Source organism: Struthio camelus, chromosome 28 (genome assembly GCF_040807025.1).
Source record: "Struthio camelus isolate bStrCam1 chromosome 28, bStrCam1.hap1, whole genome shotgun sequence".
Classification (NCBI taxonomy): domain Eukaryota; kingdom Metazoa; phylum Chordata; class Aves; order Struthioniformes; family Struthionidae; genus Struthio; species Struthio camelus.
The window spans coordinates 3,267,926-3,286,905 of record NC_090969.1 but is presented as its reverse complement, the minus strand read 5'-3'; the positions used below and the strand labels follow the sequence as shown (position 1 = coordinate 3,286,905).

Genomic DNA, 18,980 nt, shown 5'->3' with positions numbered 1-18,980 from the left:
AAAAAAAAATCCCCCAGTAACCCATCCCCAGTGCGGTGCCGCCGGCCGGCCGCCCCGACGGCGCGGCCCGGGCCGGGGCTCACCGGCGGCGGGGCCGGGCCGGGGCCGGGGCAGCAGCGGGCGGCGCGCAGGGCGCTCACCGCCGCCAGCAGCAGCAGCAGCGCCGCCGCCAGCCGCGCCTCCATCGCCGCCACCCGCCGCCGCCGCCGCCGCCGCCGCCGCCTCTTATAGCGGGGCCGGGCCACCGGGAGGGGCGGCGGGGGCCCCGGGGGCGAGCGGGATATTGCGGGGATTAATCCTGGCCCCGCTGCCGCTCATGAGACCCGGTCACCAGCCGCGACAGCCGCCGCCACCGGGTTGTTTTTTTTTTTTTTGGGGGGGGCGCATCCTGGCACCGGGGCCTCCCCCACCCAAACCGGGGGCACCGGCACCCAGGGCTCGCCCGGCCCCCCCCCCCCCCCGCCCACCCCCGGGACCCCCTCGGCTCCTCTCGGCCGCGGCTCTCTGCCGCCACCCGGTGGCCGCGCCGCGCTCCTGCAACCCCGACGGGGCGGCCGCCGCTCTCGCCGCCGCCGCCGCCGCCCCCAAATCCAGCGGGATTCACCCCAAAGGGCCAGGCCCGGGCGGTGCCTCCCCCTCCCCCCGGCAGACTCCATGGCCGAGCAGCATCCCCCAGGCGGGCGGCGGTGGCCGCCGTTGTGCCCCCCCCCCCCCCACCAAAACCAGTGACAGGCAAGTGCGTCCCCCAGGCCGGTGACAGCCAGGTATGTCCCCCAGGCAGGTGACAAGGGTGTCCCCCCCCACAGGTGACAGCTAGGTGCGTCCTCCAGGTGGGCGACAGTCGAACGCCCCCCCCCCCCACCCAGCCAGTTACAAGTGTGTGTCCCCAGTGGGTGACAGCCAGGCACATGACAAGGGTGCCCCCTGCCAAGTGTATCCCCCAAGCCCATGACAAGGGTGTCCCCCAGTCGGGTGACAGCCAGGCACGTCCCCCAGGCAGGTGACAAGGGTGTCTCTCGCCCCCCCCCCCCCGTCAGCTCCCAGGGCCAAGCACGGGGCGGCAGGCAGCAGCTCCTCGTTAATAGTTTAATGGTACATTTGCAGCATAAATAAAAGGCACATTACACGGTGGGGGAGAGGCGCCGGGCGCCCCGGGGCCCTCGCGCAGCGGCCGCGAGGACCCGCTCGCAGGGGCGCTGGGCGCGGGGTCCCCGGGGCCGGGCAGGGCCGCGGGCAGGGACACAGCTAGAGAAACCGTTTCGGTGCATAAGGAGCCGCGTATCCATTCAGGAAGTCGATATATGTCTATATATTTCTGTATATACTCATAGATATGTATTTCTTTTATAGCTACTACACCCTCGTGGATAAGCTTTCTGGGGTGGGGGTGTGTGTGGGGGGGTCTTTTTCGGCTTCTCCCGTCAGCGCTCGACCGAGCTCTCCGGACCAGGCTGCGATCCCGCCGCCGGCCCCGTTTTAGCACCCGAAACCCTCCGAGGACCCAGCAGGCGCCCTGGGAGGAAGGCGGCGGTTTGGCACGTCGATGGGGGGGCCGGGAGGGACGACGGGCACGGAAAAGGCCTGCTCGCGGGTGCCCGCGACCCCCACCCCGCCGGTGGGCTCCCACCCGGGGCGGCCGAGCAGCCCTGCAAGGCAACGGCAGGGTTTGCGTGAAAAAAAGCAACCAAAACTGAATAAATCAAGGCTTGTGACTTTGATTTCTGGGTTTTTTTTTTTTTTTTCCAAGGCGGTAGTAAGAGAAGAGGGAAGGATGATGCCTTACCAGCAGCCCTGTTCTCCCGAGGAATTTGGAGACTGGCAAGGAGGCCGGCTTGGAGAGCTTCGTCTCCACCGGAGGAAGAGGAGGGAGCGCTTCCCTCCAGGGCGAGCTCTCGGAGGCCAGGCTGAAGCCTTTCCCCGGGTTTTGCGCTGCGCCGGGGGGAGAACAGCTACTCCACGACGCAACGTTCAGCGATTTGTTTCTCTTAAGACGATACAGCAAAGAAGGATTGATAAAAAACGCTCCGTATCCTCCCGAAATCGTTTTGGGGGTTGCAAACGGCGCCGGCAGCAGTTTGGGCTTGCTCTGCAGCAGCAGGGAGGGCTGGGGGACGCGGCCGCGGAGAAGCCGGGCACAAGCCGGAGAGGCCCAAAGGCTGCCGGAGAGAAGTGCAGGTGCCCAGCGAGCTGCTGAGCCAAGCGGGCTGCGGCAGCTGCCACCCTTTGGGGAGCCTTCGGAAAGAAGAAGAAATCCTTTTCCCTATAGGAGAAATTTCCCCCCCCCCCACCCAAAGATACAAAGTCTTTGGGCAAGAACCCACACATGAAAAATGGGACAAGAAACAAAACGTCCCCCACTTGCCCGTCCTCGGGGATCCGGGAGGGAACGGCGTATCGCTGAACGCTACCCACCTGCCAAAAAACCCATCTTCCCACCCCCCGCCAACCCCAAGCACTTCCCCTGCAGCTAGAGGCAAGGCACCCGACAGGATAAAGCACTTCTAGGAGAGACGCGATGAGGAAGAAGTTGCCAATTTAGAGCCGTAAACCTAGCAGCGGTCCGGCTTTCCAGAGCTCCCTTAGGCGCATCCTTAGCAGTTGGGAAATGATTTTTGCCTCGAAAAACAGCCCTGAAAGAGGCACTCATTAAAAACTAAGCTTCTCCCTCCGGCTGCAAAAGTCCGAACCGCCCTGGCTTCCGCAAGGTTTATCCCTTTTTGGCTTTAAAAGCAGCTCTGCCAGGAATCGTTTGGATCCCCAACAAGGGATTAACCTTACCAGCAGGCCCAAAAATGCTCTCGACGGCTTGGACAACGTTGTGGATGGACGTCTGGTCCCACCAGGGTGAGAAGGGAGAACAGCCCCGCTGCCTGCAGCGCCCCGGGGGGAAAGATGCGTGTGCTGAAGCTCGCCTTGGGTTTTTTAGTGACCTTCCCCATCACTGGTTTAGTCTTAGCGAGGTGGGAGGCTTCCGACTTTTCAAGGCTCATCTCTCCCTTCTCCGGAGAGGGAGGCTGGAAGCATCTCTCGTGCGCGCCGGGGACGCGTCCGCGGGGACAGCAAGGTGCAGCCGGCGGCTACTCACAGCTCGGCTCTCGTACCCAAACGCTTTAATCGAGCCCCTCGGCAGCTGTGGCAGCACTAAATCCTCCGAGCGGCAAGGCCTGGCAGAGCCGTGCGCCGCCTGGGAGGAAAAAAAGGGATTTTAAACCCTATCACTGGTCTGGTGACGACGCTTTAAGGAAGGCGAGAGGAGGCCTTGCTGGCCTGCGCCGGTCCTGCCAGCGCCCCGCGGATGCGGGCGCCGCCAGCCCAGGCGGAGGCGTCACCCGAGTTTCCCGAAACGCTTCCAAACAGACTCGCTCTCCGCCTCTGTTTTGCCAGTTAAGGCAAAGGGAAATCAGGATGACGTGACTGCAACAAGCCGGCCTGCAAACCTGGGTTGGGACCTGCCTCAGGAATTGCTCAGCCGACCCAAAAAAGCGACGCAAGCATCGAAGGCCGTTAGGTGAAACGCACCCGACGGGACACAGTAAACCTGCAACCCCGTCGAATAAAAAAAAAATTAAGGTACCGGCAAACGACGACACTTGTTCCCTGACCGCCGCTGCCAACCTTGGGAGCTTCGCAGCGGCATTTTCATGGCTGCTCACAACGGCCGCCCAAGGCGCTGAGCACCCGCACGCAGAGGGGAGCCGAGCGGAGAGCAAACACGGGAGCAGGGCGGCCGAAGAGGGCTGAGCTGCCTCGGCGGAGCGGAGGCGATGCCGGACGGTGCTACGTGGCGGCGGTTTCAAAGGCGCGCTCGTTTGGGGTGGAAAAGGTCCTTTCTGCGCAGCCTTTGGCGGGACGTGGCAGTTTCGAGTGGAGATCTCAACCCTCTGCTCAAACGGGGCTTTGCAGCGGAGCTAAGGGGGCAGAGAAGATGCTGCACCCTGTGCTCAGGCTGCCGTGTGTCTCACTGTCCCCGGACAAGGATTCAGCACCTCTCTGACAAGTTCCTCACCATTTTGGCAAACCCGTAGCTCAACTTGAAGCTCTGCCGAGCCGCGGCACCCTGCGCTCCCTCCTTCCGCAGTGAAGCCGCTGCTCCTCACCTCTGCCACCAGCCCTGTCCGCTAGACCCCGACCCCGCGAAGCAAAGAGATCAGTGCTGAGCTCAGTTCTTCCTTTTCTCGCCTTGCAGCACTTTTCCTCAATGGATCCGACTTCTCGGCGGAGCCGGAGTGTCCCAAGGCACAGCGAGAGGCGCTCCAGCCTAGGAGGAGCTGCTGAGCTGCCGCCGACCCCGGCGCTCACACGCTGCCTCCGCTCCTAGGCACGAGGGACAAGGACCCGACGGCTCCCGGGCGATGAAGCAAACGCGTTCCCAACGCGTTTTCAGCCTAACTGCTCTTCCGGCCCAAAAGAAAGAAAAATAAACTTGTTCAAAGCCCCCCCCGAAACAAACCAGACGCGGGTTTGAACACTGAAGCACATCCCTCGGCAAGGAACGCCCTCTGCACGCGAGCCCAGCTCACGTTTGCAGCGCCGGAGGCGTTTGAAAGCCACCCTCTGCCTACGCTGGGCTACGTATAGGCGGCGTTTACCCAGCGGTGCTGCCTAGGCCGGCATCGGCGCGCGGATAAAAACGCGTTTCCCCACTTCTTGCCAGCAGTCCCGACGGTAGGGCTGGCTTCAGGCGCTAACATCCCCCGCGAGATCTGTCGTCGTGTAGGAGCTGTTTTAGGCCTTTCTGAGCCACGTGAATGAATCCCGTGTTTCCTGCCATTCCCTATCACAACTCTACCACTTGCATCCAGCAGCATCTCCAAGAGAGGAAGCGGAGCCGGGCTGGATTTTGGAGCTGCTGCAAACCCTCTGCCTTAGATCTGTCGATGCTTCACCTGGCAAAACCCTCCTTCAGTCCACGTTACGAGGCTTTCAGCCATCCTGCAAACCCTGCTTCCTGCTCTCACAGCTCTCCGCCGCTGCAGAGACACACCCCCGGCCGGCGTGGTAAGAGCCAAAATGTTGGTCTACATGCAAACTCTCTACAGAAACAGCTTTACAAACATGAGAGACGGGTCGGGAGGGCTCCTGCAGGATTTGAACCAGAAGTGCCAACTGCTGCGTCCAGAAGTGACTCTGATTACCCAGGACGAGGTGACTCTCAAGATGAGCGACAGAAACCAGAAGAGCGCGAGAGCGCAGCAGCGTGCTAAGACAATTAAACCCAGGAAACACCTCTGTCAGTGTGGCCGAGAGGTCTAGGATAACCTGAGAAAGAAGAGGAAGAGAAGACAGATCCACCGACAGTAAAACAAAACTCTGACCTTTACCTTCCCTGCCGGGATGAGATTCCTTGCTTAGATTTTGCTTTGGGTTTTGCTGTCCCTGGAAATACTCCAAGCTTCGTTAAGCGAATCAAATCGCTTTGACAAGCAAACTTGCATCAAAAGTGGCGAGTGCAACCTGAGGTGGGCGACAGCTCAGGCCAAAGGGCCTGATGGAGAGGAACCTCCAGAGGAGGAAAGGAAGACAGAGGGCCAAGAGCTTCACAGACTCGGACAAGGTTTGTTTTAAGAGCATCCCTCCCCACCACCAAAATACAAACTTCAATCCGCAAGTATCGCTTGCAAAGGGCCAATGACAGCCTCAGGATGCACACGCAGACACACCTGCACGCTACAGCCGCTTGGCAAGAAAGCGGACGCAACCCCAAGTGCCCTTCAACGTCAAGGCTGGCTTTTACCTACCCTACGAAACTGGAAGCTCTGCAAATCCTTCATTTGCTCTGGCTCAGAAGCAACAGATGCTCCACTACCAAGAGCAGAAGATAATAGCGAAGAAGAGGTAAAAGGCCGGGCAAGTAGAAACACCATGTTGCATTCCCTCCCCTTGGAACAGGCAACTATTCATGATTTAAGGCCACCGTTTTTAAGGTCATCAAGGTTATGTGTAAAGGGGATGATCCTTGGAAATGGAAGGGTTTGTTTGCTAAGATGCACAGCGGAGTTGATAGCAGATGATGAACTGTGGGACTCACATTATTACCGCCTGCTGGGCCGGCTCCTCCTGTCATGTACCTGCCAGGGTGCCTTTCTCCCGGGTCCCAGCAGACACAATTCAGCACCACTTGACTGTAAGGAAGACTGACAGCAGCCCCTCTGCTGCTGGAATAGACGGTACCCTTTCGCTCGAGCAGCTAGAGCGGCCCGTTCAGAGAGCAGCACGTGAACATCTGCAGCTCCCGGTGCGGCACAAGTGACTAGGAACACATGGCCCCCCACCCCCCCACCCCGCTTCCCCCTCTCCCTACCGTTGCACACAAACCAATTTACAGCGATTACACTCCAATCGTGGCAGAGTTTGCTCCAAAACCAATTGCTGGCATCTGGGCAGTTACTGTGATGAGACTAACCTCAATCCCTTTAACCTCAGAGCTCAAGGAGGATTCTTGTGCGAAGGTGCAGTGTCTCAGGTAGCTAGAGCAGTGCGGGGAGCAGATGCCTGGAAGCAGCATGCTGTTAAAAATAAAATACATTGACAGCACGACTAAATGTCACAGCCTCCCAAGAGCTATGTTCTCCTTCGCTGAAAGTGGAGGGGGAGGGAGGGGGACCTTGAAAGAGTGAAAGCGCCAAAGGGAACCACCAAGCATGGAGGTTTAGTGTTAATGTAACTGATACCTGAAAGTGAACCTTTCAAGGTGCTTTCAAAGTGAGGCTCTGCGTGTTCGGATGATTCTGCACCTTGACTGATCGCCAGCTAAGGGATCGAGAAAGCGCTCAATCTGCAGCCGTCCTGCAGGGACAGGCGATCGCACGGCAATGGTTTGGGGCCAGGCTCTGTATAGGATATGCAGTGTAAGAAGCGCCATAGCTGCCCTTAACTCACTTTAAAAAAAACACATCCGTATCCGCCCCCACTCGTCAGGGACTTAGTTAGGGTCAGTCTCTCCGGCTGCGAGTTCGCGGTTAGTTCTGGGTCACACGCACAGGCTGTGACATCATCTGCCCGCAGACTGCGACTGTGGAGCCATAATGACGTGTGACTGCATTGGCATGCTCAGTTCTGTCCTTTGGCTCGCCATCTGGGTGAGGACCGACGTGGCGACTGCTTCCGCCGCCGAGCGCACGCTGAGCCCGTTGGGGGAGGCCGTCACGGAGCTGTGCTGGATGACAGGAGCAGGGGAGCCGGTGGGCTCTGAGCTCTCCTTTGGGCTTTCTGCTTGACCAGAGAGGGAAAAAAAAAAAAAGAAGAAGAAAAAAGGTTAGACCAAGACTCTGCAGGTTGCTGCTGGCGTTAACAGCAGGGAGGTGGGATGCACGACTCTCTCTATCTCTAAGGAAGTGCAGAGATCAGCTGGGTACTTAACGCTCACCCTAAGCCTTTTCAGCCAAAATAGTCTGGGGACAGAGATACTGACCCCTACGGGAATCACAGCTCACCCCACCAAGCTGGGTCCCCCTTAAGGATGGGCCAGAGCAGCTGTTTGGCAAAAGCTAGTGAGGACTGGACAGAAAACTGATTAGAGTTAGGACATAACGACCCACCAGGTCCGGCTGGCCCTGTCCCTTGGAGAAACATCACCAAATCTTACAGAATCCATGCCAGCAAGGCATAAAGTGCAGGCTTCACCCCAAGGATGGCAGACCCAGCATAACCCTTATTGCAATAAATCTGTTTCCTCATTAGAACAAATGAACTTTCCTACATGTTGTTTCCTGGCACGGTACTTGGTTCAAGGCCATTTAGCCCAGAGACTGAACAGTTCCTTCGGAGGCCATACCATCTGTTGGGTGAGCGCACAGGAAAGCACGCAACAGAAACCCTTCTGCAAAGGCACTCTAGCAGGTTTTGTCATTTTTTTATATACATTACCTGGTTCACTCTTTATTGTTCTCTAGAACATTGAAATCAATTAGAGCCCATTGCAAACTGTTTGCTCGCTCAATTTCTTTCGGTAACTCAAAGCAGTATGATTGACGGGATGGGAAGAAAACAAAGGCAGAGACCTTCTCCTGTGCTCTCTTCTGAGCGACACAGATTGGTTTCCAAAACTTTGGATTCTCTCCCACAAACAGCACACTGCGCTCAGGCAGACCTTCTAATGCAGAGGATAATTTGTGACCTATCAAACGCCAAGGCAAGAGCAATCAGACCTCTCTCTTTGGGGGTATACACTCATTATCTACAGATGTCAAGAGGAAATTCCCTCCTGTGCACTTGCCTAGATGAATTACGGGTAAGATGCGGTCACCTTCCTTTAAAAGAGTAAAATAATGGCATGAGCTGGGGTACTTCCTCCACGTCAAGAGGGTAAACCCCACGACACCGGAAAAATCAGAGAAGAGGTTTACAAGCTTATTGGGCACAGGCAAATGTATTTCTGGGCTCATTTTTCCACTAAGCACTTGAATACTGCACCTCTTCCCCAAACCGGTTTTACCTTCCCTTGCAAAACCTTGGCTTGGCCTTCGCTAACATATTGAAAGATGCAGCTAGCACAGCAGATTTGAAGACTGACTTGGCGGTGAGAGAGAAGGTCGAACAGAGCAATATAATAGTTTGGCATCCCAAAAAGGAGATTTACAAGGTATTACAAATAAAACAACCCAACTGTACATGAGGCAGCTGTAATTCCATCGAGGGAATCTGGCATTTTTGTTTAAGGACCTGCTTAGTCACAAATCTCAATAATAAAAAAGGCAGCCAGGGAGGAGGGGGCACAGGGAGGGAGGTGTGAATTTCATTTTTATTATTCAGATGTGTGATGAATTCCTATTATTGGAGTAGACAGACTGTGAGGAATAATAATAGGAACTGTAAACTTTGGAAGTTAACAGGAAAAATCATGTCGCCTCTCTGCATTATACACAGAGAGAACACCTGTCTGCAAGGGCTGGGGGACAGCGAGGATTTTCACGACCACATTACTCAAGCTATGAGTCACTGTAATGAGTGAAAATAAACTGGCTATGCCAGGCCCCTGCATAGCACGTACTTGTGCTTCACCGTACAGGAGCAGAGCGCTTCAGAGACGCAGGAGGAGGTGGGAATTGGGAGTCAGTCAGGAAGGACAGGGCCCGCTTTCTTCGCTTTTGATCTTCCCCCCTTCCTTTTCTTATCTCCATCCATCCCTGTCTCTCATCCTGTTAATCTAGGCGACGCTAGGGGACTCCAGCATTCTCCAAAGGGCTTTGCACAGACACCACCGTGTGGAACTGTTATTGCAGAGATGACATAAGAGGCAAGAAGAATGTGGCTGTAACGTTTTGCTCCCGGGTTGATTATAATGAAATAGGCAGTGTTAAAAAAAAAAAAAAGAAAAGAAAAGAAAGGAAAGGAAAAAAAAGAAAGACAAGAAGATAAAAAGAAGTCTTCTTACTTCCAGACTCGAGCCAATTTGATGTGAATTGCAGAGAATGAGATACAGAGCCCCATGATGTCATTTATAGAGTCTGGCCTTTTCTGACTCTGGCTTTGCTTTCAGAACAGCAATAGTTTCTAACTTCAAAGAGAATATCAAGTGCTTGGCAGGCTGCCTGGGAGCGCGGGTGGAGAGACGCTGGCCCACGCTCCAGGGAGAAGTAGAGATATGGATCTATGTCAAATATTCCACGCTACAGAGACACTACAGGAGACGCACTGCCTCCTTCCCTCATTGCTCCTAGTTGCCCTCACCACCTGAGCGCAAGATCTCATATGCCAGGCTCATGGGATAATACGTTGCACTTAACTCCCTAGCAGGTCTGCACGGGGTGACCCTCCTCAACAGGGACACTTTGGAGGCTGTATCAGCAGAAGACCCACAGGACCAAGGTCTCTCCTGCCTTTCAAGGTGAAGTAGCGGGAGGGAGATGGAGCAGAGGCTACGACAAAGACTAGCTTCCTCTGTGTCTCATGCTTAGACCTCATCTGCTTAGACCTCTCTGAAAGGGTAGCAAGGATGAGCGAAAGTCACCACTCACCAAGATAGCCCTGTGTTTTCTTCTGTAGTGCAGTGACGGGGCAGTCCTTGTGAGCAAGCAGGAGCTGTTTAAGTTGAGCAACTTCGTTCCTCAGTAGCGTAACTTCATTCTGAGATTTAAAAACAAACAAACACACACGTATGTATCACTCATGCTCTTGACAGCAGCCTCTAGCACTGGTAGAACACTAATTTATGTGCCCTGCAAATTTACTAGCCTAAGCTGAAACACTGCTGACCCAGGTACACCTAACACAAAGTTTTTGGGTTTGGGGAATGCAGTGTGCAAGACACAGATTGCAGAATTTCCTCCAGCAGCTCCCACCACTGCCTGGAAAGCCCCTTGCCATGTTAGTCACCTAGTCTTGGACATACATTTGCCTGAGCCTTCCTGTCAATGCCAGCAGTTTGAGTCAGACGCTCCAGCATGCTGTTGGCTCTGACGGAAAACTAAACAAAGGGAGAAGCTCAGTGTACTCCGATCTGCTGAAGGATGCCTCCATCTCAGCATGTGCCGCAGTTTGACCACAAGCAGCAGTGCAGACTACAACTAGATCAGCCCACACCAGGCAGTGTGGAACGTCAGAGCTCTTCCAAGCTTTCGGCACCTCTGTGAGCTGTTTCAAATTTACGGAGAGGATGCCTTGACCTCCAAGTTTAACATTACGTGTTTTACAGGTGAGGAACTGCAGCACAGAGAGAAAAATAACTCACCTATAGAGCCACAGAAGAGCTCTGTAGCCGTCGCTCAGTACTCTGGCTACTTCCCCAGCCACTGGGCCATCCTCTCTCCCACCAAGGCAACCAGCAGTGATCTGTTACCCAACTAGTTATATATTCTCTCTCCTTCTCTTTGTTACTCCCAGACAAAAATGCCTGAGTCTCCAAAGCTTTTTGCCTGAATCTCCAAAGCTTTTCAGGTTAACATTCTGCCGTGAAATCAGTTCCACTCCCCTGAAAACTTCGTGCAGCATATTATTCCTCTACCAAAATGTTTGGAGAAATAGCTGAAACCCAGTCAATTGCATTTCAAAATTGCCCGAGGAAACAGTTTCTATAATTATCTTGGGAAGAGAATAAAAATACCATGATCAGTGCTATTGAAAAAATCTCACTGCATGAGTCACTAGCAACCAACGGAAGAAAAAGCTCAGAACGGACACAAGTTCAGTCTTTACAGACCCTTCAATCCTCGGCCAACACTGAGAGCCTTAAAAAGGGGGCTTACTGCAATGGGACTGAAATTACATTCGGTCATCTATATTCTTAGACGTGCAGTGCTTCTGCTAGGCGTATGGAAGGTGCTGCCAGAGAGCCAGGAAATCCCCATTCTCCAGAAAAATCTGTACGGGTATGGGCCACGGCTGCGAGCTGCAGCTGCAGAGCCTCCCCGCTCGCCCCTGTGCCAGGTCCTCGGCGCAGGAAGGGGACTGGGCTTGTTTCTGCTGACCCTGTGCCAGCAGGGAGCTCTCTCCCGACTTAGGGGAGATTTCCACTCTGCAAACACAGCTGCTTCCTGGGGCCTCCAGGCTCTTCTCCTGGTGCTGGTGTTCTTCCATGTGCTACAGTGCTGCCTCAATGGAGCAAAGAGGTAGAGCTCTTCCCCCATGTCCTACTCGAGGCAGGGCTTAGACTTATCCTGAGCAACACGGTGGAAACAAGGGAGCAAAATCTAGGCACACAGGCAGTAATCCTGCTCCAGAGAGCAATACCCAAGTGCACGTTGCCTCTGCAGCACGCGGAAGATCTTCCCTCCGGAGTGACGGTCCTAGTGCAGCCAGGCTGGCAAATGGCTGTGCTCAGCCTCCACGGTTACATACTCACGCTCAGCTGGATGTTCTGGGTCGTGAGCTCCTCAGCTTTCTTCTCCAAGGAAGACACCCAGAGCTTGCGTTTCTGACGGCATCGGGATGCTGCAGCCCGGTTCCGCTCCAGGAACCGCTGCCGGCGCTCGTCCGGGTCTTCGTCAACCGTGCGTCTCCGCCGCCCGCCAGTGCTGGGCGTGGGCTGGGCAGGGGAAACCTGGAGACCAGGCACACGGAAGAGAGGTATGAAGGGGAGGCAGTAACACACATCGATGTAACTGAGTCTCTGCTAAGAACGTCTCCCACTTGGTTTGACAGAGGAGCTGTCAAAGCTTGCTGCTGGGACAAAAACTTCCTTTTGCAGAGCGGCCAGAACGGCATGGTGGAAGGTGAACCAAGGGCAGCCCTGGCTGGGGACAAAGCCCCTTTTACACGTGCTTCTGGCAGCCCTTCCTCTGCTGCATCTAGAGCGCTCTGCAAACTTAAGGTGTGACTCCACGTGCACTCTCTGACATCCTGAACCCACTGATGTGCGAATTGCAGGGGAATTAGTTAAATCCCAACCTCCTGCACAGAGACTTTGAGGGTACAGTCAAGTAACAAGACAGCGGAGGTTTTTTCCCCTTGGTGCTCAGGAGCTAACGTGGTAAATGACCACAGGCGTCCACCACGCCGCGACAATGCAAAGAAAACAGCTCTCCTTTTAATTTCACTTAAGATGCTTTAAATGAGCTTATTTTACTTCGCGCTGCAGTGACTTAGGAGATTCCCACACAGCCAGTCACCACGTGTCAGCTGCAGGGCTGGGAGTGTTCGGTCCTGCTCTGACACACACAACCATGCACGGTCAAATCAGCTACAGTCAAAGCGAACGCGGCCTCCGTTTGGGTTCAGTAACTCACTTGCAGTGCTCAGGAAAATTAGAGTATTTGAGAGGCCAATTTGCTTTAAAAATTAATTTGGGTTAAATTGTCCCTTGAAAGTCTTCAGCTAAACAAGCTCTCAGAGGCAACTGATACAAAGGATTTCATAACCCTGCACATTGCCCGGTTTTATTTCGAGAGAACAAAGGAAACGTCAGCGAGGGCAAATGGTCCTGCAGACACAGCTTTGCCGGCACTTCTGCAAGGGCTCTGTAATTACACTGCCACAATCGGGGAGTGCAGTTACACTTCGGTACTTGCTGTCAGGCAGCATATGGATATTAAACTTTTGGAAGCCTATCTAACTGACGGAGCAGGTGGCGATCCTGATGGAAGGCTGGCATTTGGTTAGCTGGCAGGAACCAGCGGAGTTGATTGCCTAAGAGGGGAGCATTTAACCCCAGTAATTGAGCAGGGAGAAGAGAGCAAAATATTCTTTCTAAACTCCAGACCTTGTCAAGCAAATTAACATGTTGTTGAAGTTTTCTGCCTGGTGTGGTTTGGGAGTGTTAGTACTGAAACCGCACTGAAAAAAACCAAGGTTTTAAACCCACTCCGCAAACCAGGAAGTTGCAAGATTTTCTTCTTCCTTCCCCAAGGCCCAGAACCCCCCAGCACCTCCAGCCCAACCTTGCAGGCTAAGCAGCGGCAGACCTGCGGTTGAGCTGGGGAAGGAGCATCAGGGTGCTGGACAAGAATCTGACTCTGCTCTGGACGTGCAGTCACCATCGTGCTGGCTGAGCCCACCACCAGGTTGCTGCCATTCAGCGAGGAAGATGTCTGATGCGTCAAGCTGGCCTTCAGCCTCTGTCAGAGGAGAAAAGAGGACATCAGGGGACCTGTTCTCTATGTTGTAAAGGCTTTAACCAGCAATTCTGTCATCCACGGAGCCAGGCCCCTGGGGAATGTGCTCTTCAGGGACTGTGGCTGATTCAAATCCAACTGAAAGCCATCACCATCTGGCCTACCGAAAGACAGGCAGCGGCTTCCAACTTAGGCCCAAGCGGACAGGTGTCTGCATCCCAAAATTGCTACAGCAACTGGCACCGATCCGCTCCCCAGCTGGCAGGCTCTGCAGAAAGAGCATGGACTGAACAGGCTTTGGAGCTTGAGCTACCCTTGAGCACCTGGAGAGAGGTCCTTCCAGGACGGAGAAGGGCATATATGGGATCAAGAACATGCCTGGCATGTTCCTTCTCTGGGCAGCCACACGCAAGACTGAGGGATTTTGTCTCATGCCTCAAATGGAGTTTAAGATCTCTCATCCCACTCATAGCTCTAATCTGCCCATGAATCCTGCAGACACCTACCTGGGGTGTGATGGAAGCAGTGACTATGCAGGACACTGCAGCAACAGTGAGCACCACCCCTGTAAGAGGTGTCTGCAAACACCTCTACCTTGTCTCAGGCAAAAAACATGAGGTTTCGCTACTCTTTGCTCTCAGACTAAGGTTTGCTTCCTCTCTCTGCGTGCACCGCTTTGATCCGTGAAAGAGCCAACTGAGAAAAATGCTTTCATAAATCTTTAGCTAAAAGAGTCTACATGAAAACCATTACTAGGATCCTTGGATTACAGCACATCGTCTCTTCTCTTGGCTCTGCCTTCCTCAAGCCCACCTCCAACCCATCTGTTGTCTTGGAACTATAAGCTCCAGCTTTACACAACAGCCGTGTTTAGGATGGGGCTGAGGTTTATCTTGACAATAGCGTGCCTGCTCTGCCTGCCAGAGCTGCAGCGTCGATTAGTCTGATATTCCTGGTGGCATTTATAACACCTGCTCTCAGTGCAGGAAGGCGCTGCGATGGCTGCGCGGGATTTTGGAGAAGCAGTGTCTCTTGCAGAAGCCACAGAGAAGTCGACTCCAGCCAGAGTCTTTTCTGGAGGAGCTGGCAAAGACTTAAGGACAATGCTGTGGATGTGACACCTCCCCTCTCCAGGCATGCGTTTGGACACTTACCATTTTGGCTTCGGAGTGCACTGGAAGGCCTGACGGCGAAATGGACCCGCTGCTGTTGATGGGTGGCCCAGGAATACCGGGAATGTTAGGCACCATGGACATCGGCCGAGCCAGCTAACGGGGAGAAACCAACACATGGGTTTTGGAAGCTGAGGTGCTACTTTCGCAAGCGCTTTCCACAAAGCAGCTCTAGAATAATTCCCTGGCCGTTTATAAATCTTGACAAACACTCAGCATTTAACTGCTGCCATCAATTACGTCTGCTGTCACTGAAGGCCAGCAGCCACCCCTTTGGCGGCCACAGAGGCTGCTTAAGAAGAGCCCAGCCATACCAACCAATTACTCAGGATGGGAAGAAGAGCAGCCCAAAAGACATCCTCCATTCTCTCCCTCCCAGAAGGCTTTTGCCCACCAGTACAGGAGGAGAGGGCAGATGCAAAACCCCTTCCTGGGTTCTCTGCCCAGCTCTGTTGCAGAGGTGCAGCAACGCCAAGGGTAAGTTACAGCATTCCCTTCTAGAAAGGGAATTCCCTTCTTTGGCCACTACTCACTCAAAACCCAAAAGACATGCCCAGCAGGACAGACAGGATTCTCACAGGTTGCCTGGTCAGGAGCTGAAGCACTCAGAAGACGTACAAGCCACCCACCAGGCAAATCTGCTTGTGAATTCTGTACCATGGAAAATTCCCTGCATGCAAAAGCACAAGCTGCAACGCTAATATTCAAACAGCTCTTTAGCACGCTGGCGAGGTTAGGGTGGCTTTCCTGGCCTGCAAAGACCAACATGTTCTCTGCAAGCTCGAATGGTTTCAATTGAAGCACGCTGTTCCAAATGGAAGCAGCTAATCAGGGATCCTACAGTTCCCAGCCCTGGATCAATGGCATGAGCCATCTGTCCAGGCAAAGCTTTGTTTTTTTCCACACTTATTGCCCTCTAGTGTGATCGACATGTTATTACTACCTTGCCAGAGCTGGCCCCCGTCTTCCTCCTATTCCAGTCTTATCTTGCACAGAGGGGGGAGATGTATTTTAATTTTTACAAAATGGAAGTGTCTCCATATATTTGGCAAGGGAAAATGCTGTCCTCTCCTCTGCCACGCAGAGCTGTGTTGGAAGTTTCTCTTACCGATATAACAGAAGGCATCTGTACAGGAGGGCCTGGGAGGACAGGCATGGTCTGTCCATTTGCAAGCTGCACAACAAGTGGAAGGGAACCAGTGGGAGACCTGGAGAAACAATTCAAATTCTCATGGATTATTTCAAGTTTATGCTCTCCCAGCAGCCCTGTGAGCGGATTATTTCAAGTTTATACCATCCCGGCAGCCCTGTGAGCTCAAGGGCAGAAGCACGAGTTAACTCTGGTTAGTGAATTTGGGCCAATTTTCAAGTTTCTGGGGCCAGAGTGAGTACTTTTACCATGTTCTGAATTGGCTGGTGTAAAGCCCAGATGAGCACGTGTTAAAGTAACAACCTACAGCATGCTCACTGCACACCAGCTAGCACGTGCCGTCACATCTCGGCGACACAGACTGCTGTTACTCGCTTGGGGCTGGCAGTGATGCTGATAACAAGTGTTAAGGTGGGCCCTGTTTATCTCCTGAGCGGATGCTGGCTGGCCAAAACACTAATGCTGCTAAAGCACAGAGACATGATGCCCACCATGATGCTACTGCTGGGGTCAGGGTCTGCCGGGGCTGCTGAAACTCCTCCAAAGAGAGCTTTAAAAGTGCCCCCGTGGGCTCTCCGGTGGCGCGTGCTGGCTGCTGCTCCACCGGCACTGGGCAGACAGGGGATCTGGGCAGCAGCTCCTGCTTACCGGAAACTTCCCGACCCATGAGAAGCGTTTGGTGAACTCCCATGAGAGGGTTTGCAAGAATTTAGCTTTCCATTAACAAGCGCTTCTAACTCTCACGGCTCCGGAGAAAACCTCCTAAATATGGAGCTGATGCAGGGCTGGCTTATGTCTGCCTGAAACGATGGCTCTGGGCAAGGCGAATGGCCCCATTCACTGCAGGCTGGGGGAGGAGGCCGTCGTGCTGGAGTCTAATTGTGACAAATTAAAAATACCAAGCACTTTTTCCATTGCAGATCATTTTGCAGCGAAAGGCGGCGGGCGGTCCTGCGGGCAGTGACAAACAGGCACGTACGCCACTGCCTCCATTTCAGATCGCCGCAAGCCCACTTGCGCTATCCTCCCTCTGGCTGCCACCCTCCAGGCTCACCCTGTCCGGGAAAGCTCAGGAAAAGCAGAGCTGATCCACTCTAGCCAAAGTGGGAGAAGAAGGAAACCTTCCCTGCTTCTGCTGTTCCTCCTCAGTTCACGACAACTCAGCGGGAAGCCAAAGAGAGGCAGAGAAGAGCTGGGAGCAGAAGAGCAGAGCTGCTGGGAGCTTGACTCTGGGGGAGTCGAGACAAAAACCTGATGCTGCCTCCTCTGACGAGCCCGGAGAAAGGCAGGGACGAGGCTCTGCTGTCCGAGATCCTCGGAGCCATGCCAGGCGGCTGGCCCGGAGTAACGGCAGGGGGGGGAGACGCAGGGAACGCAGGTCAGAGGGGGGAAGTTCGCAGCGCCAATAACTCAGGCTGGAATTTTTAAGGCTGCCTTGGGAACGCGAACGTTCGACTCTCATTCATTTCTACTGGGCATCCCAAATCCTCCAGGCTGCTTTGAAAATCCCAGCCTAACAAGCCGAGCTACAGGGAGGTCACAGCCTCCCCTCCCTCTCTGTCATGCTGACAGCCCCACCACTTCCACTGTGGCCCTAACACAGGGACCCTGGTTAAAACTGCAACCCGCCCTCTCTGCAGACTGCGTTCGACTCTCGTGCTCTAGGAGGGATCTATCACCTTGGGCTGCAAAGGGCACACGAAATCGTATTAAAGGCTACCTTACTCCACTTCTGATTTTCTCCTTTCTCCAAGCGAGAGGGAGTCGGTTCCAAGGAACAACCTGCTAGTCTGCCTGCTCTGGGTTACCAAAAGGAATACAATGCCCTTTCAAAACCCCGAGACAATCACTTAACCCCTTAATGCCTCAAGACAGGATTTAAAACTTTCCGTCAGGAAGTCTGGATTGATGGTGCCAGAGGGTCAAAGCAAAAACACACACAAAAATATGAACTGACAGTCAAAAAAAAAATGGCCTGGTTAATGTAAAGAGCCAGCCTCAAACAAGGGTAATTAGAAAGAGGCCAGCACCATGGAAAAATGAAGCATCCTGACACCAAAGAATAGAAGTGGGGCTAAATATACGTCTCCTGAGGGCCCATTGTAATGGGTTTCCTGCATCCTTCAGACTCCTTCCTTTTATGTGCAGGGCTGGAGCTACCTAACAGTGTACCAGGCTCATAACCACTGCACCGAGTACTCTCAAGTCTCCGATCCAGATTGTTAAAGGGGCAAAAAGGAGCAGGTCATCAGATCTGCTGCAACAAACAGCTCCCGAGGCAGAAGCTGACCATGAAGGAGGCCAGCAGGTTGGAGAAGAGGTTACACTTCAGAGGCAACAGCTGTCTGAGAAAATCCCAAAGCCATTAAAGATCCAGACAATTTCCTACCGACGGCTTAGCTGAGCTCTCTCCTCCGCATCAGGCTGCAAAAGCAACTCCGAGTCCCCAGTCAGGCCATGCTCCCATCACAGACAGCGAGCATCTTGTCATTGTGTTTGGGGACTAGGCTTAATGTCTCCCCGTGGCGCGTTCCACCTCGTTTTGTTACGCTACAACAATTAGTTCCTGCTTTCTGCACTTACACCCCATTCTGCTTTTTTAGACTGTGCTGCAATGAGGCCCTTATGCCCAAGCAGCCGCAGCGGGAATCGCAGCACCTCAGTCGTTCTGACAATCAAGTTAACTTATTTAGGTACCTAATTACTGCCCAGGAACCCTGACGGCTTGAGAATAAAACCTCAGTGTATGTCTCCCTTTTCTGTACTTACCCAAGCTGTCTGTTGGAAGGTGGTGCCTGGGTAATGACAGAGGTCGGGGAAGGCAGCGTTGGGTGGAGCGGGTCATAACCTAAGTGTAATGGCAGTGAGCCTGGACGCACGATGGTCGGAGTAGGCGTAGAAATGATTACAGGCTTTGAGGTGATCTCCTAAACACAGACAAAAGGACACACGCGGTTACTCACTAGCCTAATAATCACCTGGCTGTCTCTTCCAGCCTCCTTCCAGTGGCTTAAAAGCAATTTAGGAAAAATGGAAGCACCCTGGCAACACTGTGAAATAGAAACTGAGGCACTGAGTGGGGAGATTTACCCCAAAATCACATTGATTTGATGTCAGTGCAAGGAACAGGGCAGGGCACAGCAATTCAGACTCCTGCTGCCTACAGCAACT

At 53.8% G+C, this 18,980-nt stretch overlaps 1 protein-coding gene across 1 annotated transcript in view; it reads right to left on the bottom strand.

Annotated features, from left to right (window-relative positions):
- Positions 1–1,072: 1,072 nt before the first annotated feature.
- LOC104145511 (cyclic AMP-dependent transcription factor ATF-7) overlaps positions 1,073–18,980 on the bottom strand; it is a 70,137-nt gene continuing 52,229 nt past the window's right edge. Inside the window, 7 exon segments of the mRNA XM_068921293.1 lie at positions 1,073–7,209; positions 9,957–10,065; positions 11,780–11,977; positions 13,338–13,490; positions 14,642–14,755; positions 15,768–15,867; positions 18,579–18,736. Coding sequence (XP_068777394.1) covers positions 6,992–7,209; positions 9,957–10,065; positions 11,780–11,977; positions 13,338–13,490; positions 14,642–14,755; positions 15,768–15,867; positions 18,579–18,736 — 1,050 coding nt within the window. The 3' untranslated portion in view covers positions 1,073–6,991.